General features: G+C 41.2%; 1 protein-coding gene across 1 annotated transcript; it reads left to right on the top strand.

Moving 5' to 3' along the window:
• Positions 1-4,645: 4,645 nt before the first annotated feature.
• Positions 4,646-6,747, top strand: LOC146665579 (uncharacterized). The gene is made up of 2 exons (XM_085413310.1): positions 4,646-5,024; positions 5,898-6,747. Exons 1-2 carry the CDS (start codon positions 4,830-4,832, stop codon positions 6,579-6,581), a joined length of 879 nt encoding a protein of 292 aa, XP_085269436.1. The 5' UTR covers positions 4,646-4,829; the 3' UTR covers positions 6,582-6,747.
• Positions 6,748-24,510: the final 17,763 nt, after the last annotated feature.

Below are 24,510 nucleotides of genomic sequence, written 5' to 3'. Positions count from 1 at the left end.
CCTGTTTTAATTCTGGATCAGTTCTGGGTCTGGTTGAATTGGGGTTTAGTCCTCGTGTCTTGATACAGCCCCGACTTTGTTAAAACTAGTTTAAGGTGTCCTGCACATGTGATATATATTTTTCCCTATATGAAGTCATTCTTTTTTGAACAGAGCCTATTAATCTTTCAGTCATTTCTACCCCCCCCAAAAAAAAAAATAAAATAAAATCCCACATGCATACTACTCTTTGGGCTAAGCCCCGGGTGTTTCAAATGTCTGGCTCCGCCTCTGGTTACAGCACCAATTTCTTTACCTTTAGCGGCAGGTTCTGTTGTTCTTACAGGTACTATGTTTAAAATCGCTAAGTATGTGGCTGGAAGAGGAGCTCCTCCTGCTGCTGGTGCCCCTGGTGCAAAAATAAAGCCAAAGAGAAGATTTGCAGAGGAAGTGGAAAAATTAGGAAAAGAATTAATGGCTATTGTTGAACCAATGAAGAAGAATGTGGAAGGAATAAAGACGGCATGTGAAAAGTTGGAAAAGGAATCGGCTGAAGCTCAGGCTAAAAATATTTTGACCGATATGGAGGAGCTTCAGAGGCTCCTCAGAAGAGTGTCTAAACTGAAGAGAATGAGTGCGTGAGTTTTGGATGACTTGGGAGAATTGAAACAGGCAATAGATGGGATAAGAGAACACATGCAAAAGGTCTTAATAAACAATACAACCCCTGAAGAAGATGAAAAGTTAAGAAATTGTATCATCCAGTCATTTAACAAGACTCAGAGCCTGGTTGATGAGTGTGCTGTAATGGAGACTGACCTCAGCGAGGTAAGTAAAAGCAGAGTTTCCCATCACACAGTAATCACTAGTAATCTCTAATCACAGTGTAACACTATGTAGCTTTGTGTTCACATTTTTTTAAATGATGAGTTCCATCAAGAGGAAGACCAAAATGTTGGACACTTAAGAAAACAAAAGACACACTACAAGTAACACAACAAGAGAAATATGACAAAGATGTAAAACTGAACACTAGATTCTGTGAACACAGACAACATGATGACTGACAGAGAGAAAACTCACAGACCAAACCCCCTCTAGACTCTTTTCATTAAGGAAACTTAATTTTCTTCCTGTGATAATTCACAAGGTGAAGCGCTGCGTTGCTTGTCCTGCTTCCTTGCATCTCTTCTCTCTCTACCTTACACCCTCACTGGAAAGATCTAAGATGTGTGGAAGATACATAAATTAAATTCTGTGCTATATCAAAGTAATGATAACAGCAACATTAACACTTACACAGACATCTATGAGGCTGACATGTTTTATAAAATGATCACCATAAAAGTCTTAATATTTCTGCTTCTAAATAAGCTAGAAAATTAATTTTAACTAGTAAATCTACACGTTTAAAGGCCAAGTAATTCAGTTTTGTAGTAATTAACCTAAAGAGACTATAATGCACTGACTGTACAGTACTGAAAAACATTTATTAAACCACCATCCAAGGTTTATGCCACAGCTGTCCTGACATAACATCATCAGTAAATACCAAAATCATCTTGTTTCTATGAGCTACATATAAATATATATGTTTCTATTACCAATATGTTTATCAGTGTTAAATACAGAAAGGTTAAAAGGTAGAACTAACACAAAGCTTACAGAAAATTGAAAAATCTCAGTTTCAACAATTTATTCTGATCATTTCTAGCACAATGTGAAACTGAAGATGAGAGTATGATTAAGAAACCTCAGTCCATGTGTCATAATCATAATGTGCGTGCATCACTGCTAGAAAACTGTCATCATTTTGCACTAGAGCAAAATATTAATAACAAATATTTTCAATAACTCATTCACATTGAATTCTTCAGTAGTTTTTCTTGTAAAAATAAAAGAAAAACTTTAATTTCAAACAACTGTTTGCATCACTATACTGCTACATCAGTCTTCCCTTTTCTTTTTTTAAAAACCAGTGACAAATTAAATAGACGGGGTCCTTTATCAGAAATGCAACAATAAAGTTCAGCCTTATAAAAAAGAGCAAATCCGGAAACTTGTGAGGAAAGATGGAAAAATTGTTTAGTGAGAGTTTAAAACGTTTCACTCTTGGTGGCTGCAGTGAGCCTGTTTTTCACTGCGCAGCTTTTCAAAACGTGGTTGGAGGCTTAATACTGCTGCTCTCAAGTCATGTTCAGTATTCAGCCTCAGTCTATATTTTGTTTTTTAGTGAGGCAACAGCAGAAAATCCCATCTCACAGAGATAGGATGTTGTACATAGAAGCAGAATGCCCACAGCTCTCTGTCCTATGAGTAGATGCTCCCTCTACACACCAAGGCAGAATTCACTTAGTGTCTGAGCTGAAAAGCTCAGCCTGAGTGTGTGTCAGAGGTGATCTCAATAAACTGTTTTCTTCAGCAAAAGTAAAATCAGCAGGTGCAGGTTCTGAAAAAATGCTCTCAGGGAAAAGATGTGCTCTTTAAGAAATGAGATCAGTGTGCAAGCTCCCAACTCACTGGCTACATTTAGATACCCAGAGGAATCAACATTTCCTTCATCAAGTTGCCTGCTGTTCATCTCAAGTTTTAGAGTGCATGCATTGATTTTGTCTGCTATGAGGAAGATTTTTGTCTCTGCCTTGAAGCTGAAGATTTAAATCATTTAGCTTTCCAAATATATCGCTAAGATCGGCCAGCTTCATCATCATTAAGCTCCACCTCCAAAAACATCTGAATCTCCTCACCAAGTGCAATGAACAGTCACGCCTTAAGGGGCCTTGTTTATTGAAATTCACTGTGGCAACAACGTCAGTCTAAATTCTGGGCTAATCTGCAGAGTGCTTCTCTGTGTATGAAGCAGTGCGTCCATTGCACATTTGGTGAGACTTGTTCTGTAAGATAACAGTCAAGAAGCTTAAAGAGCTCATCAGCTGTTGCTGTACTTGGGACATACTTGCAAAGCAACACATCCTCACACAGGGCCTCAGACATGACAAAGCAAACACAAGCAATCAAAAGACAGTCTTTATTGCTGTCTGTAGCCTCGTCCACCTGTAAGATGAAAACTTTGTCCTTCAGCGCATCCGTAGTTGTTCACTTAAAACATCACATATCCATCTTCCAACTGTGTCACTGGACAGAGAGAGAGCCTTTAATTTTGAAGCGCTTGTCTCATTGAGCATCGATGACACCATATCTAAAGTTGCTGTATGAGCTTCTCTGCTATCCTGTGAGGTTTCTTGCTCTGGGCAATTTCGTATGTGACTTTGTATGATGCCATTAGTGCTTTGCTGTTTACTGATGCAGATTTTAGAAAGCATCTTCCTGCTGAAGATTCTCTCCAAATAGAGTGGATTGTTCATGTCACTGGGGTGTAATGTCCCTAAGTGTCTTCCTAATTTGTTGGGCCTCATACTGTCAGCTGGCAGACTGTTCAATCATAAGATACACTCGCGTCTCTCCTCATCATCTACCACACTCACCATGAAACCAAGAGAAAGATAAGATTCATCATCTTTCCTTTTTGGCTTATTTCTTTTGCTTACTATTGGCACTTGTTTGTCTCAGATGCAACACCTATTTTTCTTTTCGTAACTGCCAGATATCTCTTGATTTTGATGTCCATCTACAGTGAATGACCAGATTACTATACCTGAGATTAATTTCTTTGTTCTGCTGTAGAAACTATGTCGATATTAAACATTAATTCCCACATAACTTTTTGTCATGTAGCTCACACTTTAAGAATCACAGCACTAGCTTTAATATCTGCCAAAAGAACCGCTAGACTGATATTTGCATCAGACCTTCTCACTGATCATGGAGGTGCTGTGGTTGATGTTTCAACTCAGCATCTGAATGATTGACATCTCTATTTACAGGTGAACCACAAATGGAGTGGGTGTGGTTTTCAGATTCATGTAAACACAGTAGACTGAGTGTGCTCCATGCTATCTTACTTGTTCATTTTGTGGCTCTTTTCTCAGTTTTTATACAACACAGACAAAATGTTTCGATCTTAAAATGCTCAGTCCTGTGGCAAATGTGTTTCTGACTCAGTAATCTCGCAGCGGAGTAAAACAGTAAAACAGTAAGTGGCCCTGAAAGCGAAATCCCTGACAGTCTGGGAGGTCAGCTGCAAACTCCCAGACTTGATAACATTCAAAAATCCACCAGCTATAATCAGTGTGTATGACTGAGCTTTTAGCTTAAACCTCAGTGTGTGACTGAAAAAGTTTGGATTCCCTGATATGTTTGATGGACATGTTTAGTCAGGTGGTAACTCTGTAAAAATTATGTCTCTCTTTGTGTGTCCACAGATACTAACTGAACATGAGGATTTTTACAGCCGTCACACAGCTTCATTTATCCAGCACACAGCTTCATATTTCCAGTATTCAGCATCATTTATTCTACAAGCAGCTTCTTTCCTCCAACATGGAAATTCAATCATCAAACAATTTTCCAGCCAAGACACAAAGGCCAGAGAGATTTTATCCAAGAGGATTTTTGAAGACATAAAAGAAATGCAGAGAAATACAGAAAGTCTGAAATCAGCAGGAGTTTGTACTGAGAAATAGGAGCTAAAGTCTTACTGTCAGCCGCCCTTGCAGCTCCACCAAATCGAGGACTAAGTTTAGTTGCTGCTGCTGCTGGTGGAGCTGCTGCTCTAGATGTAAATATACTAATTTCAGAGGATAGAAATTTCATAGAAAATTGTGAACTACTGAAAAAGAGCCTAGAAGAAATAAAGAGTACATTTAAAAAGCTGGAGAAAGAATCAGCTGAAGCTCGGGTTGAAATTACTCCTTTGGATATCACACATCTACGTGTTTAAACTGAAGGAGATGAATGAAGGATTGATTGAATTTGAAAAACTGATACAAGTCATGGATAAACTAGTCACACTTACTGGAAGAACCATCAGAGACCATCCAACACATGAAGTGGTCAAAGAGTTAAAACAGTCTATCCTGCTGTCAGCTGATCAATGTCAGGTTGTTGTCAGCGAGTGTAATAAGGTGAAGATTCAACTTCTAGAGGTACGTAAAACAATACCTACGACCACACAATCATTCATACAACCATACTACATAACCCCTGTTGGAGTTTGAAGTGATTTAACAATTTAAAGATGGATCAAAATGTCCCAAATTTAGAATTATAAATGAAAAACTGCATCACACAAAGCAGCAGTTTGACTCTTAACTTTATGTTTACAACAAAATCCCAAGCCAGCTCACAGCCAGTGATGAAGGGAGAGACGACTGTTGCAATGCTAATTATATTTATTACCAAGAAGTCAGTAAGAGCAAATGATGAGCATGTGTGGAATCAGAAGGAATCAAAAATGCATACTGAGCCTTTGTTTGGATGAGTGTAATGGTCTGGTGTGTTGTCACTGGAACACAAGAGTTAAAACAAACCAGCCTACAAGTGTGGAAACCAATAGGGAGTGAGAGAGCGTATTTGACCAGGGCTTTGGCTGAATAGTCCAGTTTGCTTAACCCTCTCAGGCTCAAATTAAGTTTTTTGTTGCTAATGCACAACCAAGTCCTGCAGTGGTACTTCTGAGTAAAATAAACTCATAAAATATGTATGTGGGGTAATCAGGTTGTTAGTTTCTAACTGTTGCAAATCGGCAACGTCTGCCTTGAGAGGGTTAAGAAGGCAACACACATACATTATCTCTCACCCTTTCCTTGACCTTCTGATGGTGTCTTGGTGGAGTTACAACACTGAGGATGCTAACTCATGGCTGACAGTTGAGCTTCCAGACATCATATATTCGGAAACTGTGATCATTTATCATTTTTGATAAATGGGATAAATTTGGACTACTCCAGTCTCAGATTTTTTTAGATGCACTTATTTAGTTTGGTGGTTATTCTGTAAAAATGTTCTTCTGTTCATAGGTTGCTTCTTTCGTCCGACATGCAACTTCATTCATCCAACAGTTCAACAGCAGCGAGTCACGGATGAGACAGATTGTGAGAGAGTTCCTGAAGATTGCAGAGGAACTCAGAGAAATGCAGAGTAAAACTGACACCGCGAGAAAAGTGGGAGTTGGATTTCTTATTGGCGGGATCTTAGAAGCTCCATTCACTACAGGAGTGAGTGCAGGTGCAGCTGCAACTGCACCTGCAGCTGCAGCCACTGTTGTTACTACCAGTGTAATAAAAATTCTGTCAGACAAAGATAAAGCAAAAGAAGTAAAAACATGGGGAGAAGAATTCATGGCCAAAGTCAGACCAATGAAAGAGAACCTGGAGGACATAAAGACGATATGTGAAAAGCTGGAAACGGAATCAGCTGAAGCTCAGGCCAGAGACACTCAGACTGATGTGGACGAGTTTCAGAGGACCCTCAGACGAGTGTCTCACCTGAAAGCGATGAGTTCAGGACTTCTGGTTGTAACTGAAACCCTGCTGGATGTTATGGATGACGTGGTGAAGCTCATCCAGAAAGACTTCAGAGTGACTGCGACTCCTGAAGAGGATCAAAAGTTAAGCAACGCCATCCTGCAGTCAGCTGCTCAGAGTCAGAGGGTCGTTACTGAGTTTGATAAGATGAGAAAAGAACTGAGAGAGTTCACATGAACTTACAGACAGCAGTAACATCAACTCTGCTTCTAACCTCTGAACCTGTACTGTGTTCACACTAACTAACAAATTAAGTTTTATGAATAATGTATTATGTCATTGCGACGCTACACTATCCGGTCGACTGCTGTCTGCTTATTTCTACTCGTCTGTTTTACTTTGTTTCTACTTGAATAACTGAATGATTAATACATGAAAAATACATCTAACATATAATGTATTTGTAATCAGATATCTCTGATGATCAGGGCATAAAAAAGTCGAAAAAGTGTCGTCTATGAATTACTAGATAGTGGAAAGGGAGTGGGATTAAATAAGGTTATGCTTCTTCCTGCTCCTTTTTGAACATGAAAGTTGTTGTTGTTTTGTTGTTTTGGGGGGGGGGGGGGGGGGATTGTAGTTGTGGTCCTTTTGTTTCGGTTTGTTTGTTTCTCTCTTTTTATTTCTATGTTGTTGTACTTTTTCAACATGTTCAAGATAAAGATTCAATTCAATTTTGAGCAAACCCACAGGACCCGTGGCTCAGGCTTGGGGCCAAAGCCAAAGTGCTGACCTGCTCCACACCTGCTCATTCTGAACTCTGAATTGTTAGAAAGGAGAGAAAAACGAAGAAGAAAATCCACTCACACTCCACCATCATGATCCATCGCCCTGACCTGTGGCAGGTTTGATGTTTTCATCAAGGTCAGGAAAACATAGCGAGAGAAAAGAGTTTATGAAGACACCTCTCCAAGGTATTCAGGCTGTCCTGAGCACCTTTTAAAGCTTCTGGGTGGAACCAAAGTGTAATGAAGGCAGTGGTAAAATTTGCTTTTCTTTTAGATGACAGGCTAAAGGTTGAGGTGATATATTTAGATTAGAGATTTAGATTAAATACATTTAATCTCTTTGTTTAGTTCATTAGTTCAGCTGATCAGGCCTGCCTGTATAACAACATGACTTACCAGTAGCAGTTTGTAAAGGGCCGTAAGCAGGAGTTTAGTTCAAAGGAGAAGACAGAGACTGAGTTTGTTTTTTTAAACTTTTGCAAGTTGCACTAACCCTAAAAATACAACATCAAAAATTCAGATTAGCAGCCGGAATCAAATAACCTGAAAAGAGGCATGAAGAAGACCACGGCTGCTTACAAGAGGAAGACTGGGAACTACTTCTACAGCAGTAACACGGCAAATGTGGCAGTACAGATGTGATTCAAAGCTGCTAATGGTTACGCTTTGCTAGCGGATGAGTTGAACCACTTCTTTGCACGAATGCTTGGAGCTACAAAACAGGTCGTCACTATTGGCTGACATCACTGTAGCTACATCCGTCTTTTATACTGCCTGGGGTTACAGGTACAGGTATTCATCAACATTGAGATTGTTTAGAGGGTCACATGTGGACAGAGAGGACAGACAGTACATGTGGAGAGACACAGCGATGCTTCTAGTGACAGCACATATGGAGGAGCTGGGGGCTGCAGGTACTATCTCATACTAACCTCTCCCTGTTTGTTGGTTGATGTGTCTTCAGTGCACCTGTTATTACTGTCAGTGGCAACAAAGCAGGTGAAATGGAGTCCCAGCGGTTTATGATTTCTAACCCGACAGACTGATAACTGTCACTGATGTTTTAAATGTTATATACCTATGTGGTATGTGACTTTTGTTGCTATGATGCCAGGTCTCTCTTGGAAATGAGATTTTTAATCTCAATGAGATTTTTTTACCTGGATAAATAAAGGATTAATAAAAATATGTCTGAAGTTTGTTTCCTAGACTGATGATTGAGAGTTCCCATGATAGCTCTCAGCAGCAGCGACTGGAAAGTGTTAAATCCAAAAGTTGAAAAAGGTGATCCTGCAGCTATATGTACTGTTAAATATCAACACCTCACCAAGTTTTTTTGATTCCTCATAGGCATCTGATGGAAGACAACACACGGCTCAGTAGATCATTTAAACACTTTTATTACTTCCGGAAGGGAGATGCGTCCTGCATGAGACTCTGACGCAAATCTCGAAAAGGCGGTGTGCGCTTAACAGTTTTATTGCAAGCTGTCCCACTCTAGTCGAAACAACAGTGTTACACATGCATTCAGTAGTCACGTTGCATGGAGTACTCAGAGGTTATTGTCTATTAGCTGCAAAACATCTTCACTCAGCTCCAGCGAGGCTGCATCCTTGCCCTACTCCCTTCTAGTAAATTTCCACTGGCAGATGGTTCCCTGTTATCAACTCCTGCAGACAAGCGTGGGCGAGAGTCTCCTACATTTCTATCACTAAAGGACACGTAGTCTAAGCCCTTTAATATCAGGACCGCTTCCATTCAATACTACACTATGTAATTATATGACACTTTGGTAAATATAAAGCACAGCATTGAGGCGCCTCAGCAATCTCATCTCAACAGTACATACATACAAATGTAAAGTGTACTTCTGATCACAGACAGCTTATCAAAGCCAGTCTTTCCCTCCCTCGTGTGTCTGCGCCTCATTAATAACCTCTCAGAAACCCACCAATACCATATGAACAGCTTTATCACTGTTTAAAGAACTGGGAAATACAGATTTCAATCATGGTCAAACTTTAAACTGGATTCCAGCAGTCCAGCATATCAGATCAAAGTTAATCACTGTTGTAACTGAACACAAACACCGATGCAGACTGAAGGCTGACAGAGGGGATACCGGGTCATGTGACTGATGAAGCAAGGTGGAGAAGTTAATAATTCACCTCGCAGCTTATTCCTGAAGTCAGACCACTCAAAAGCATCCTGACTAACTCTCTGCCATCAATCCACAAGCTCTGCTGTCCAAGTAAGTGCAGAATTTTCTCGAAGTTCTTCATTAAAAAAGAAATCTTTTCAGTGTTTTAGCTTTTCCTTTGCATTTCTATTTCTCTTCCGGATGAGCTGTGAGAGTTTGAGTTTGACTACTGCTCAGTCATTAAACAAGGTACAGCCAGTGCACCTGAACCTAAACTCATCTTTTTCTAATCCTAACCAAGGAGTTTGCTTTGATGCCTAAACGTGAGCAGTGAATTATTTATTTATTTAAGTCTGTCAAATTATGAACTCAACAATTTGTGAACAAGAGTGATCAAACATTTTCACGAGCATTTCAGACCATGTGAAAGGTAAACATGACTCAACACACCTGTCTGCCTTTGTGTGTAAAGCAACCTTAGTTCTTCTTGAAAGACGCTGTATAAATAGTTGTTGTTAGTGTTATTACTACTATTGTTTTTATTGCTATTTCCAATGTAAGTCTATGCGTATATGCATTTTTTTACTTGTTGATGAAAAATATTTTAAAATCTAGTCCTAGTGTGTTTTAATCGTTGTTTAATTGTTATTGTCACTGCATGATGGTTTCATTTTATATTTTTATTTATTTTCTTGGAGAAAAAGTGGTGGAGGATCACTGTGACAGAGAAACGTGAAGGTGAAGTACTGAATAGAAACGGGAAAACATTAATTTACAGCCTTCCTAATAAAAAAAATGCCAGCAAAGTAGGGCTGTACGATATGACCAAAATCTCATATCCCGTTATAAGACATTTCTCATCCCGATAACGACATATATCACAAAATAGTTCTTTTTCTGTAATTTCTGTGAGCCTTGGCCAACTTGACTTGTGTGAAGTGTTTTCAGCTGGGCATTGTGTCCCTGCAGTGTTTTGAGATAAAAGTTGTAACGGCTGCCATTTACTTTGTATTTATTACACGGTTTGCTGCGGGGAAAGCCTGTTCTAAAGTTTGAGTCTAAGGTTTATTTTGAGCACCTGACAGCTCTTTTTTGCTTCTCATCCGTAAACTCTCTCCATACTCTTTCACATGATTCTTGCGTGGATGGTAGAAGAGGTTTGTTTGAGTCTGTGGTGGGGACCTGTTTGCAGCACAACCAAATCATGTGCATGCTACAGAGGTCCTTCTGTTTGGAGCTACTTGGTTCTTCCTCATCTTCACTGGCCATGCTGGTATTCTCTGTGCCTGCATCAACACGGTGACGATCCAAACGATGAAAAAATATTGCTGTAAACAGTGTATTTTGCAACACCACGAAATGAACAATAGTGTATAATATGAAACGATAGACGTTTTAATTTCATCATCTGATATATTTCGTCATATCACACAGCCCTACAGCAAAGTCCAAGAATGTGTGAGATTAAATGTCATAAATCCATATCAAACCAGATTAAATATTAAAAGAGAAAACACAAAGCTCTATTGTTGTTACAAACTGAAGAAACACTGAGGTTTAGCTTCTTTTAGATGTGAAATGTTCGTCTTACTGTCGCTGACATGCTCATTGACTGGAATGAAGCTGCTCGTCATCACTCACAGAACAGTAGAGTTTGTTTAACTGTGAAATCTCTGCAGTGATGTGCAGAATGTTTGGAGCTCACTGATAAAAGAGTGAGTGTCTTGCCTTCGTGTTTCCTACTCAAGCTGTTTGAGTTAAAAGAGTCCCAAGCTGGCCTGTGCACCTTTTGCACGTTGTGGATGGAGTCCATGAACCTTCTCTGTAATCTTCCACCTGCCTGACACCTCCACTCTCCCTCCTCTGCACGCGTCTAAGTCATGTCAGACTCACCTCTCTAACTTTGTCTCCAAACTGCTCCCTGAGCTGTCCCTCTGATGTCCTCTAAGCCTCCAGTTTTTGCCCTGAGACCTGGATAGCTCCCTGTGTTCCTTTTGTTCTGATCCTTGTATCAGGTCCTTCTTGTCTCGTCTTCAGTGATTATCTCAGCATCTCATTAGCTCTCATGTATTTATTATGTAAATCTTCCTCTGTTAGTTGTCGCATCCTCCCTCGTGGTAGTGTGTTTCATTGCTCTGTGTTTCCTGTGGTCTCCTTTGAATCAGCTCAGCAGATATTTTTTTGTCTTCCGGCGGGCTTTCAGCAGTAAAGCTATATTTTTGAGTTCATTCCTGGTTTCCAGAATCCTGCCTGATCCTCCTGCTGAACCTTGACAGTGTTTGTATTTCTATCATCATCAGTGAGAAAGATTAATCAATCAAGCAACGCAAAGAAGATCTGCTGTTGTTTAAAATTTATTTTCAGGTAAATGTCAAAAAATATTTTATTTACTATTGACTTTTATTTTCTTGCAGCAAGAAGGCCGTGAGTTGAATTCCACCATTTGCATTGTGTTTGCATGTTCTCCCTGTGTCTGTGTGGGTTCTCGCCGGGTACACCAGCTTCCTCCCACAGATGAAGATCAAGAAGATTTGGCCTGCCTCATTTCTGTCTGCCGTTTATTTACTTTCCGGCTCTTTGAGACGTCGCGGCAAAAGGTCGAGGAAAAGCACCGGGTATTTAAATGGACTAACAATGAGGTGGCATTGTTGCTGCGAGTAACACAAAAGTACAAAGTTGCAAAAGCGAGTGAGAATTACAGAATTTGAAGAAAAGCTTTCCAGAGCATGTACAAACTGATATTAATCTCTAATAGGGCTGTCAAAATTGAGAGCAAACAAAGCAACTGCTGTATAATGCCCTCCGCTATCTTTGTTTAATTGGTCACGTGACTGCATCACATGACTAAAATGCATCATCGTTTTTGAAAAGGCTCCGGGTTCACTGTCCACACTGCAACACGAAAATGGCGTTTTCAAATCTATCCGCTTTGGAGAGCGTTTTCAAAATGCTGCATTTTCCTTGACAGAAAACGTTGTCTCAGTGTGGACAGGAAGCCAAAACGGAGAGAAAAAGATGCGTTTACAAACGAAAACACATTAGTGTGGACGTACCCTCTGCGTTAGCTCTGCCGCAGACTGGTGACCTGCCTTGTAGCAGCTGTAATAAGCTCCAGCCCCCCTCTGTGACCCTGAATTGGATAAGTGGAAGGAAATGAATACATTTAAATCAGTGCATACGGGGTAACAGCTGCTGGCTGTCAGCTAACAGCAGAGGTGAGCATCAGTGTTTTAACGTTTTTGAAAATGACCTGTTTCTGTTTCTGTTTGTGTCCACAGAGTCTTGCTGAACAGTTTGATTTACAATCCAAACCAAAGGTCAGAGTTCAAGCTGCTTCCCATAAGACTGCTTACCTACTTACCCACGGTAAAACTTTCACCACACGTCCACTTCAGAGGAAGCTGTGCAAAATGGCCTCAGCTCCAAAAAATGCAAGAATTAGCAATGACCCGCCTCCTGAATTGCATAAATTAAAGAACAAACTTGAAGATTCTGCAAAGTCATTCACTGCAGAGTTTGACAGGAGTGAATCAAGCATGAGAGAGATTATGAGAGAGTTTAGGAGGATTTCTGATGAAGTAGATGAAATGCAGAGAAAAACTAACACTGCGAGAAAAGTGGGAGTTGGATTTCTTATTGGTGGGATCTTAGCAGCTCCGTTTACTGCAGGAGTGAGTGCAGGTGCAGCTGCAACTGCAGCTGCAGCCACTGTTGTTACTACCAATGTAATAAAAATTCTGTCAGAGGAAGGAAAAGCAAAGAAAGTAGAAAAGTGGGGAGAAGAATTCATGGCCAAAGTCAGACCAATGATGAAGAACCTGGAAGAAATAAAGACGATATGTGAAAAGCTGGAAAAGGAATCAGCTGAAGCTCAGGCCAGAGACTCTCAGATTGATGTGGACGAGTTTCAGAGGACCCTCAGACAGGTGTCGCACCTGAAAGAGATGAGTTCAGGACTTCTGGTTATAACTGAAACCCTGCTGGATGTTATGGGTGGTCTGGTAATGCTCATCAAGGAAGTCTTCAGAGTGACTGCGACTCCTGAAGAAGATCAAAAGTTAAGAGACGCCATCAAAAAGGCAGCTGATCAGAGTCAGAAGATCATTGAGGAGTTTCATAAGATGAGAACAAAACTGAAAGAGTTTACATCAAATAAAAGAAAAGTCACCTCCACCCATCCCCCCCTCCATCACCCTGTGAGCCTTACTGTTCACACTGACTAACCAATAAAGTTTTATTAATAAAGGATCATCAGACTTTGACCTGGACTGTATAACGGACTTGTAGAGTTTGAGTCTGAAGCTTCCCCATGTCCTCTGTTCATAGACAGGATGTTGTTGTATATTCATGTAAAGCTGATCCACAGCAGCCTGATGTCACAGAGAGGTCGTATGAAGAGGATCCACAGCCTCACAAAGAGCTGCTTTCCTCCATGTTCTCTGCTGATCTCACCCGGGACGTCAAACTCATTTCACAGTGTGGGCCACTTACAGCCCACTTTGATCTTAGTGGGTTGGACCAGTGAAACCCTCCTTTCTGTCAATGTAAAGAAGCTTAACTGAACATTTAATCACCGAGATATATTAACATAAGAAAAAAAGGGTAATTTCAACATTATGTCTTTTTGATTTTCGTCCTAAAAAAAGAATTCTGCTGTATTAAAAAAAGATATCCGCCAGCATGACTCTTTGGACTTAAATTGTAAGAAATAAATCTGTAAAATTACAAGTTCTGGTAGCTCATTGTTGTTTATTATTATAACGGGGGAGGCTGGAAAAGCTGTAAAACTAAAACAAACAAACAAAACAAAAACATTTTGTTGTGGTCTTTTTTCATAAAGTTAAAAGTCCAAAAACTATGCCCTCCCTCATGTTTTCCATAACCATACAGTGTTGGCTGATTCTGGCCCCTCCCAGCCTGATGTTGACACCCCTAATCAACACCATTTATCTGACAGTTTAAGAAAAGATTCATTCTTATATCTGGAGGAAGATTTTTTTTTCAATAAATATTAATGTTAGCCCGCGACTTTGTTCCAGTTTTGAATTTTGGCCCACTGTGTATTTGAGTTTGACACCCCTGCTTTATAGAATCACAGATTAATATTTGGGCTGAAATATGTTTTGGGTGTTGTTACAGTTTCCAAAGGGAGAGTTACTACTTCTTGCAGCTTTAATGTATCTGTTATGAGAGCTTTATTACTCTTATTTTTAATGAATCATGGTGACAGTTTGTGTTTCTATATTTGATTTTTCCTTTTGTCTTTGTGTTTGAGGTTAGTGTTCAGATCTCTGCTCTTATTTCAGAGCTCTTTGTAAACTTTGTTTAAAAAAAAGTTATATAGACCAATAATCATTAATCAGAAGCTTTTATCCTGTTCTATGTGAACTATTCAGATGAAGCTGAATCCCAGCTGGAAGTGAAGAACAAAACAGTGTGTGTGTCAGTGCTAATGCTTTCCTCTCATTTTGTTTGTCCTGGTAAGAAATAACGAGAATCTGAGACAGGAGGCCTGACAAAGGTTCACTTTCACCTCAGTTAAAGTCTCTTTATTACAAGTTCATCAGCTAATGACTCTGCACGGAAATGTCCTTTACTGTGTGGAGCTCCACCCTTTGGATAAACAACTATTACAACCAATAAGAGACTTTTCAGTCTCCATAAGTCAGGTTATTGATTGTCTGAACCTGAACACATTAGACATCAGGGTTTTTGTCCTGTCTCTAATTTGTGCCTTAATCTTCCCTCCTGAGAGAGGTGTAGGTGCTCCATGTTGAAAGATGTCTCTGTTCCTAAAATGAATCGGGATTAGAGAAGAGGCAGCAGGACGACCTTTGTTGATGGTGACTCAAGTAAAGACTCAACACTGAATTTTATCAAGGTATTATTGTAACTAACCAAGACTTTATGCAGCTTATTCCTGTGCACGACAGATTACTCTGTACAGGTTATGGAGCACGCCTCCGAGCGTGCCCATCACTAACGCTACTGCACACAGAGCTCCAAACAACTCCAGTATTGGCAATTTATGGAACAGACCGGTGGTTCATTACAAGCTTTACTACAGTGTGCTGGGATGGTTAAATGGCTGTATCGATGGCTTTGACCAGTCATGTGATTTAATCAGAGCTTCCTACTTCAGATGTCATCAGTCACTTGTAATGATCCATACCGAAGCAAGCTTTGAAGCAGTAGTAGTTTGAAGCCTCTAGAGATCGCCTGGGGATTATTTTCCTCCATGGATTATTGATATATTTTTATTCTGTGCCATACTCTCATTTATTCTCCTCGGTAGTAAACAGGTGAGCAGAACTCCTATTAGCCGCTGTCCCCGAGAATCAGGCCTTTTGATCAGTGTGAAACTTTGACTTTTCATGATCTTAGCATTACTGTCCCCATCATTTTTACTTTACATGAAGCTTGGTTGGGTGGGCGCTTGATGGCTTTACAGCGGGGGCTAGTCTGTACAAGGAATGTTTGGGCCATAAAACATGTTTGCATCTGTATGATGACAAAACTCTAAAGAACAAATTTTTAAAAAAGTATCAGTATTTTTTTGAAGAGACTTACTAAATGAAATTTTGCTGTTGAAACAGCATCAGGTTGTCTGTGGTGCCTTTCTACATAATGGTGGTCATTTTACAACATTCCTCGATAGAAGTCAAACTGGGCAAAGGCCAAAATAGCTATAAAAATTCAATGTAAAGAAAAATGACCAAAGTATGACACAGACCAGTTAAACAAAAACAGGAAAAATAAGAGACCAAGCCCACAACATCACACAAACCAACAAAATCCGCATCCCTAAATGGACGTGTCGGTACTTGTTTGGACTGGAGAGAGATGAATGCGTGTAGGTTTATCATCACTGAAAGCACGAGTCCTGTGTTAGCTGGTAAAATGATGTCAGTTTGAAGTTTGAGGGGAGATTAGTGTAAGGACAAGAAAGGCATTATTGACAAAAACAAGACACCCCACATAATCTTTTATTTACAATATAATATTTGGTTAAAATGTTTTGATTGTTCAAATACTTTTGTCACGGTCATTGGTCGGCGATTTTTGTATTATTTATTGTGTTTTGATTTCATCATGATTTATCACTACTAGTCTTTTGGTTTATGATTCTGTATTTGTAAGCTCTAGTAGTTCCTTTTGCTTCTGTGATAGTTTGATAGTTCCTGTCCTGTGTGCATGTGTCTGGTTTTTCTTCCCTTGTCTCGTCAGGTCTGATTACTCCCAGCTGTGCTCTCCTTCTGTGTCTCATTCCCTCGTCATCCCTCACTGTATTTAGGTGCAGCGTTTCTCTCTGTCAGTGTTGTGTTGCACCCTCTTCATGCTGTGTGTGTTTCTCCCTGGGCTCCGTTTCCATGTGTCTAGCATTAGCTTCTAGTTTGTTTGTTTTTTGCGTGTTTATTTTTGTGGAGTTTTTGCACCGCAATAAAGCAGCCTCTTTAAGTCTATTCCTCCATTTGAGTGACATGCGTTTGGGTCCTACATGCTGCCTACCACACAGCCGTACCATAACAATTTTCATTAGCTGTTGTAAAATAATGCAGTTAGTGGGGATAGGTTAATTGGTTAATCCAAATTGCCCATAGGTGTGAATGTGGGAGTGAATGTGAGCGTGAATGGTTGTCTGTCCCTGTGTGTTGGCCCTACGACAGACTGGCGACCTGTCCAGGGTGTACCCCGCCTCTCGCCCTATGACAGCTGGGATAGGCTCCAGCGCCCCCCGCGACCCTGAAAAGGATAAGCGGAAGTGAATGGATGGATGTTGTAAAATAATGTGTGCCCCAATCTCCAATGAGACATAGGCTGCCTCCCAATTCAGGGTCTGCAGCCTTAAAGTACGCATTTCAAGGCCGATTACGTTACTGTCATGGTCCTGGGTCGTTGACCCAGCGTTTTGCGTTTTTTCTGATCTGTATTAGTTAGGGTTAACCTGAAGTTTGGTGTATTGTCAGCCCTACCTGTGTCTGTCCTTGGTGCTCTGTTCATGTCCCCGTGTTGTGTTGTACATCAGTCTGTTTCCTGTTTTATTTTGAAGGCTCGTGTTCTGGATTTCCTGTTCTGTTCTGAAGGTCTGTGTCTGTTGTTATTGTGTTCAGCTTGTCTCCTCCGGTCCCCAGGTGTATTAGGTTCAGCTGTTCTTCCCTCCTGTGTGTGATTACCTGATTACCTTGTGTGTGTGTATATTTAGTGGGTGTCGGTCTGTGTTCGTTGTCGGCTCGTCTGCGTTCATCCATGTATCACTGCATTCATCCGTCTACCTCTGCGGTCTATGGTGTTCCTGTCTCTGCGTCTCTCTGCCCCGCACCCCTTTTGTATGGTCTCAGGTTTGTCACTTAGTTTCTCCCAGTTTAGGTTTCCGTTTGTAAAGTACTCATACCTCGTTGCCTGTTTTTGTCACCACCACCTTTGTAAATAAAACATCACTGGTATCATCAGTTTGCTGCATCTTGGGTCCTCCTTTTCCTCCACACCACACGGCTCCCTCCGCCAGCCGTGACAGTTACAGCGGCGCGCCGAAGGCTGTCCCAATTCAAAGGCTGCTCGAAATGCGGCCCTGAAATGCGTCCTTCATTTCCCTGAATTTTAAGGCTGTGGCAGTGTAGACTTCGTGGTCCCATATATCCCAAAATTCATAGCACGGCAGTCGGTGTGGAGAATTCTGCCGCAGAAGGCAGAAGCGGAGCGGCCGAAGAGTAAACTGTGAAAAGTAAGTACTGAATATTATGTCACTTATTTATGTGCAAATGTTTAATAACGAAGAACATTAAACATTACTGTTGGCCACATGTCGGCAAAGTTATGTGACATTAGTGACGTTTGTACTAACTTGGTTTTAAAGCCTTTACTTTAAAATATACGCCGTTCAATAGCTGAGCTTAATCTTACAGAGAATGATCAAAGCTCATGTAGAAACAAACAAACAAATGAACAAAATATTTTCTCCTTCATTTCTGTCAAACAAAGCTGTATGACACGTTTCCAGTGGTTAGTATCATGGTTGCTAGGCAACCTGGGCAGCGCAACGGAGGCTTTTTTTTTTTTAAACTTTATTGACAAACAACAGTATCAGCGCAACGGAGGCTAGACCGTCCCATTACACAAGCCTCGCACTTCCGGCCTTAGCGGTCTTTGAGTACGCGGCCCTTGAGGATCGTTGAAGCTGCGTACTTTAAGGCTGCAGACCCTGAATTGGGAGACAGCCAGTGTGCTGGAAGTGTACTTATTCCTCTGTTACACCACAAGAGGGAGTATCTCCTGAAATGAATAGCAGGAGCAGTGGGAGCAAACAAGCCAGGCCACTCATACAGTACGACTAACAAGAGCTGTGTGAGACTGTGTACAAATGTGTAACGATGTACTATATCTATATATTTGCAGGTAAGCAGATACAAAATACTAAATAACTTGACTTTGGTCTAAAGATAAGTCCACAGGGTTGCAGAGAATGTGGGAAAGTTGGCTGTTAATTCCCATTATGTGTAGTGTTTATTTATTGTGTATTTTTAGTGCATTTTATTGTATATTTAATGTTTATTTGGTAGCGATGCAGATTAGCCATGAAGCCAGTTTGTGTGGTAACCTCAAGGAGCTGTGGTGGATCTATATTCAATTTCAATTCAATTTTATTTATATAGCGCCAAATCAAACAACAGTCGCCTCAAGGCGCTTTATATTGTACAGTAGATCGTACAATAATAGATACAGAGAAAAGCCCAACAATCATATGACCCCCTATGAGCAAGCACTTTGGCGACAGTGGGAAGGAAAAACTCCCTTTTAACAGGAAGAAACCTCCGGCAGAACCAGGCTCAGGGAGGGGCGGCCATCTGCTGCGACCAGTTGGGGTGAGAGAATGAAGACAGGATAAAGACATGCTGTGGAAGAGAGACAGAGATTAAGAACAGATATGATTCAATGCAGAGAGGTCTATTAACACATAGTGAGTGAGAAAGGTGACTGACAAAGAAATATTCAGTGCATCATGGGAATCCCCGGCAGCCTACGTCTACTGCAGTATAACTAAGGGAGGATTCAGGGTCACCTGGTCCAGCCCTAACTATATGCTTTAGCAAAAAGTTTTAAGCCTAATCTTAAAAGTAGAGATAGTGTCTGTCTCCCGACTCCAAACTGGAAGCTGGTTCCACAGAAGAGGGGCCTGAAAATTGAAGGCTCTCCCTCCCATTCTACTTTTAAATACTCTAGGAACAACAAGTAGGCCTGCAGTGCGAGAGCGAAGTGCTCTAATAGGGTGATATGGTACTACAAGGTCATTAAGATAAGATGGGGCCTGATATGTTAAGCAGTTCTTTTTCAATCTGTGCATATCTTGTCTCTGCATCTGTCATGGATCGCGATGCATATGCAACAGGCTGCCACTCATCATACCTCTGCAGAAGAACAGCTCCAAGCCCACTCTCTGATGCATCTGATGAGATCTTAATAGGTCTCATTGGATCATAAAACTTCAGAACTGGTTCCTTTGTAAGCAGATCTTTCAAGTCACGCCATGCTTTCTCATGTTCATGATTCCACTCCCATGCAATTCTCTTTTCAGTTAGCTGTCTCAGTGGTGCCATTTTTTCCCGAGAGATTCGGTATGAATTTTCCCATGTAGTTTATCATGTCATTAAATCCCTGCACATCTTTCTTGCATTGGGGCTTCAGCATGTTTTCAATTGCAGACACCTTTTGAGGATCTGGTCTGATGCCTTCACTGCTCAGGATATCTCCAACGAATGTCAGTTCCTTCGCCCCAAGCTGACATTTCTCTTTGTTCAGCTTCAGATTGGCTTTTCTGGTTGCTTCAAGAACATTTCTCAGTCTCATGTCATGTTCAGCTTTTGTGCTACCCCACACAATGATGTCATCCATTGACGTGTCGACTCCTTCCAGGTGTTCATAGATCATGTGTATTGTCTTGTGATACACCTCAGGTGCTGAAGCAATGCCAAATGGCAGTCGCCGGAATCTGTACCTGCCAAGTTTTGAACTTGCTTCGTCCAGCTTCAGTTGCCAAAATCCTGATGAAGCGTCTAGCTTGCTAAAGTACTTCGCTTTTGCAAACTGTGACATTATCTCTTCTCTTGTAGGTTGAAATGTTCTCTATTTATTGCTCTATTCAGATCTCTAGGATCCATGCAAATTCTGAGCTTTCCAGTCTTTTTCTCCACAATAACAAGAGAACTCACCCACTCCGTTGGTTCATCGATCTTTTCAATCACTTCCAGGTTTTCCATCCTGTCCAACCTGGCTTTCAGTGGCTTTTGTAGAGCAAATGGTACTTTGCGGCATGGATGAATGGCTGGTCTTACACTTTCATCGACTCTGATTGTGTGTTCTCCAGCAAGGCAACCAAGTCCCTGAAATAGGTTACCATATTCCTTCATCAACTCATTATAGTCCATGTCATCATCCGTTTCCACAACGAGCATTCTTTTCACTAGGTTCAGACTCTCACAGGCATGTAACCCTAGTATAGGCTGCACATTCATGGGCACCGCAATGAATGTTAGTGTGTGCTCCTTGTCTTTGTGTGTCATTTTAACCATGCATTTTCCTTTCACAGGTATTTCTGCACCTGAGTATCCACTCACTTTAACCTTTGTTGGATGTATTTTAGGGCTAGGTCGGATTTTCTTGAACTCTGCTTCTGATATCACATTCACTTGAGCTCCAGTATCCAGCTTGACTTTCATGAGTGTGTCATTCACTTTGAGTGTCATTATCCAGTCCTTTTCACCTGTCTTATTGTCTGTCACTGCCACTACATAGAGCTCCTCTGTGTCTTCTTCATCCACAGTATGTACTGTACTCTGTTTCGAGGTTTGAGCTTTGCAGCACCTAGCATAATGGTTATTTTTGTTACAATTATTGCATCTTTTCCCATATGCTGGACATTTTTAGGAGGATGTTGCATTCCGCAGCGACCACAAGTAGGGCTGGGCTATATCATACCGTTCACGGTAATACCGGTGTAATGTTGGGCAACGATAGGAAAATGAAATATCGTGATAGAATATAGGTAAAATGCGCAGTGCCTTTATTTACATACGCACATGGCGGCGACGCAGAATGAGAAGAGCAAAAGTTGATCGCTAAATGAAACGGATGAACCAGAATTGGTTTGTAAAAATGCTGCAACTTCAGTGGTGTGGAACTGGTTTAGCTTTCGTCCATCAGATACACAACAAAGCACTATTTTTGGTAGAGCATGCTAGTGGGCCATCGTTATTACTGTGTATTTTGGAAAATACGGCACACTTAAAATCAATCCTTTGATTTTTCTGAAAATCGACAGTGCCCCTTATAATCCCGTGTGCCTTATGTATGAATTCTGTTTGTGTTTACTGACCTCGAAACGATTTTATGTGGTACACGGCGTTCAAAAATCTGTCAAATGTTTCAGTACAATTTTGTTAAGCTACAAACCCAGCTTAATGCTGGGCAGACACTGTGCGATTTTTTTTTTTTTTTTTTTTTTTTTTTTTTTTTTTTTTTTTTCAGCCGCGCGATTCAGCTCCTGCTCAAACTGTACGATTGACTCGCAGGGATCAACTCAAGTTGATAGGATGCAGGGTCTCACACTTTATGGCCCGATGCTCTGATGCGACCTGAATGCTCAAACTGTGCGTCCATAAAATTAAGGTTATAACAGAAATTCTGTCGCTCACTCTCGCTCTCTCTCTCTCTCTGTCTTTCACTCACACAGACACGCACACTGCCACCATCAACTTTGCTAAATTGCTAATGAAAAACATTGATCAGTCAGCTGTGATTGAGCAGCAATGTCCATCCAACTATTTTCACGGTTACTGTGGTCGTGATAATTTTGTGAGGCCACATTGAAAAGGCTCAGATGAGCTTTCCAAAGTTCTACAAGTGCCTCCATCGCTTGTGTCCAGATCACACGCTGCACTGCCGTGCTACTCCGTCTTTTTCACCGACATTTATATGTTTGCGCGTGCGCAGTGTAAGAAGCTGCGGTGACACCCTCACGACGCTCACGAGGATGTTTGAAATCCTCCCGACCAAGCGATTGATGATCGGGAGCTGGTCGTGAGGTGTTAATCTCTTCTCGTTACCCCACGTATACTACACGATGCACAATGAAGGCCAGAATCGGGCCAATCACCAAAACGGTCGCACGACTGAAAAATTGTCTCAGAATGGGCCAAAAATCGCACAGTATAATCCCATCATAAGACGTCCATGCTCACGTCACTAGGTCTCTTTTCTCCCCCTCGGCGAGTTAGCTACACTACGTTCACTGCTAAGCTGATCCATCGCTACTGCTATGTTGTAGTCCGTTACCTTTCTTCAAGTCTAGCTTCTGACACCATGTCTTGTTTCTTTATGTTGTTGTGGGTTCTCAAGAATGACACCATTACTTGAAGAGAAGGTATTTTATCGAGCTGTGGTTCACATGTAAACAAAGCTTAGCCATCACCGTCTGCCCCGAGGTATCGCTCTCTAGCTCCCCCTACAGTCTAGGAGTATTAACAACATAAAACATGATACTAGGCAAATAAGGATTTGCTGTTATCATCAGTGTTGGGAAGGTTACTTTTAAAATGTATTCCATTACAGAATACAGAGTACATGCCCCAGAATGTATTCTGTAACGTATTCCGTTACGTTACTCAATGACATTAACGTATTCTGAATACTTTGGATTACTTAATATATTATCATGCTTTTTACAACAACGTGAATGTACTATTGCTGTGTGATTTATTACTATTACTGAAGGTCCGCGACTCCGAACTGTAGTAAAGGGACCTCTGACTAATACGGCGGGGTCCCTGTCGGCTCGTAGCCGAAAAATAGCTTTACTTTGTTGTGTGGGTCAACTTTTCTTGCGAGAGACAGAGAGAGGCGTTGAAAGGCTGCTCCAACGGAACTTATTGTTTTCGGAGGAAAACAGGAACACGGTGTACAGTCGAGTCTTAATAGCTTACTTACAACTGGGCTCGTCAGGCTCTCTTCTTGGCTGCAGTGGTTATTATTATTATATTTACATGCTTCCAGCTCCCGTTTTTCCTCGATGACAACTCGTACCTTTCCACTCCCCTTTTTCTCCCTCCTCGCGCTCACAGACCCATAACGTGTATGGCAGTCCATTCTCCCTGCAACACGGACTACACTGCCCATGATGCTACATTCTTTAGAGCTATGCTTGTAGCATTCTGCCTGTTAGCTTAGCACAACAACAGCAACGAAAAGGCGCTCTCTCACCCAGGAAACACACAGTCGCAGAGAGAGAGAGAGCGTCGCCCTGTAACCATGGCAACCGTAACGCTGCCGCCTGGAACAACAGAACGTAGCTGTCAAACAAAACCCAAACAGTCCTGACCCGCGACAAAATGAAACAGGAAAGTACCGCAGTGTAATCCATTTATTTCAACAAAGTAACTGTATTCTGAATACCACCTTTTTAAACGGTAACTGTAACGGAATACAGTTACTCATATTTTGTATTTTAAATACGTAACGGCGGTACATGTATTCCGTTACTCCCCAACACTGATTATCATTACAACTGACTGTGGGCTGTCGTGGGATGGATGCGTGCGCGCATTCCACACACTTGCCTTTTTGTTACTGCTGCATGTCGCTGGGTCCAGCAGTCGAACAGGAGGAAAGGAAGACAGGTGACTTTAGTACACGTGCAGCCAGCGTGTATTATCACTTACTTGCCACTGAAAGGATTGCACTGTTTCGGACCACAAAGCTGGAGGTGAGGCATGTCGTTCCTGGTGTTAAATAGCGGGCTCCTGTCCCGCTTTGGGGTCACGTGACCTGTACTATGTTGTTTGGGTTCTTCCTCTTTTAACCATCCTGTTTAAGTCGCCTGCAAGTAGTTGTATAAATATATATGATTAATATGGAAACTATTGTTGGTAATGAGCAGGGAGACATACTGTTTTGTGGGAAAGATGGATAGACATGATGCCTGGTGGGATACAACAGGGTGTAAAGGGAGTTGCCCAGGCCTACACAGTCAGTTTATTGGTGGTTACAGTGAGGGTAACGTGTGGCCTGGCTGTTAAAACGGCAGACTTATGAAGAACTCACTTCAGTCAGTTAGTCTCTAAGCAAACTATTTTATTTTCTTATTTTTTATTTATTGTATTTTTATTTATTGTAAATAGTTCTTTTGTATTAAATTCCACCTTCAGAACATCTTCTGACTATGCCTGCATTTTTCCCACTAGTGAGTGTT

This window comes from Rhamphochromis longiceps, linkage group LG7 (assembly GCF_057381845.1).
Source record: "Rhamphochromis longiceps isolate RC_006_pf linkage group LG7, R_longiceps_female_GT1.1, whole genome shotgun sequence".
NCBI classification, from domain to species: Eukaryota; Metazoa; Chordata; class Actinopteri; order Cichliformes; family Cichlidae; genus Rhamphochromis; species Rhamphochromis longiceps.
This window is presented reverse-complemented; position numbering and strand designations above follow the sequence as displayed.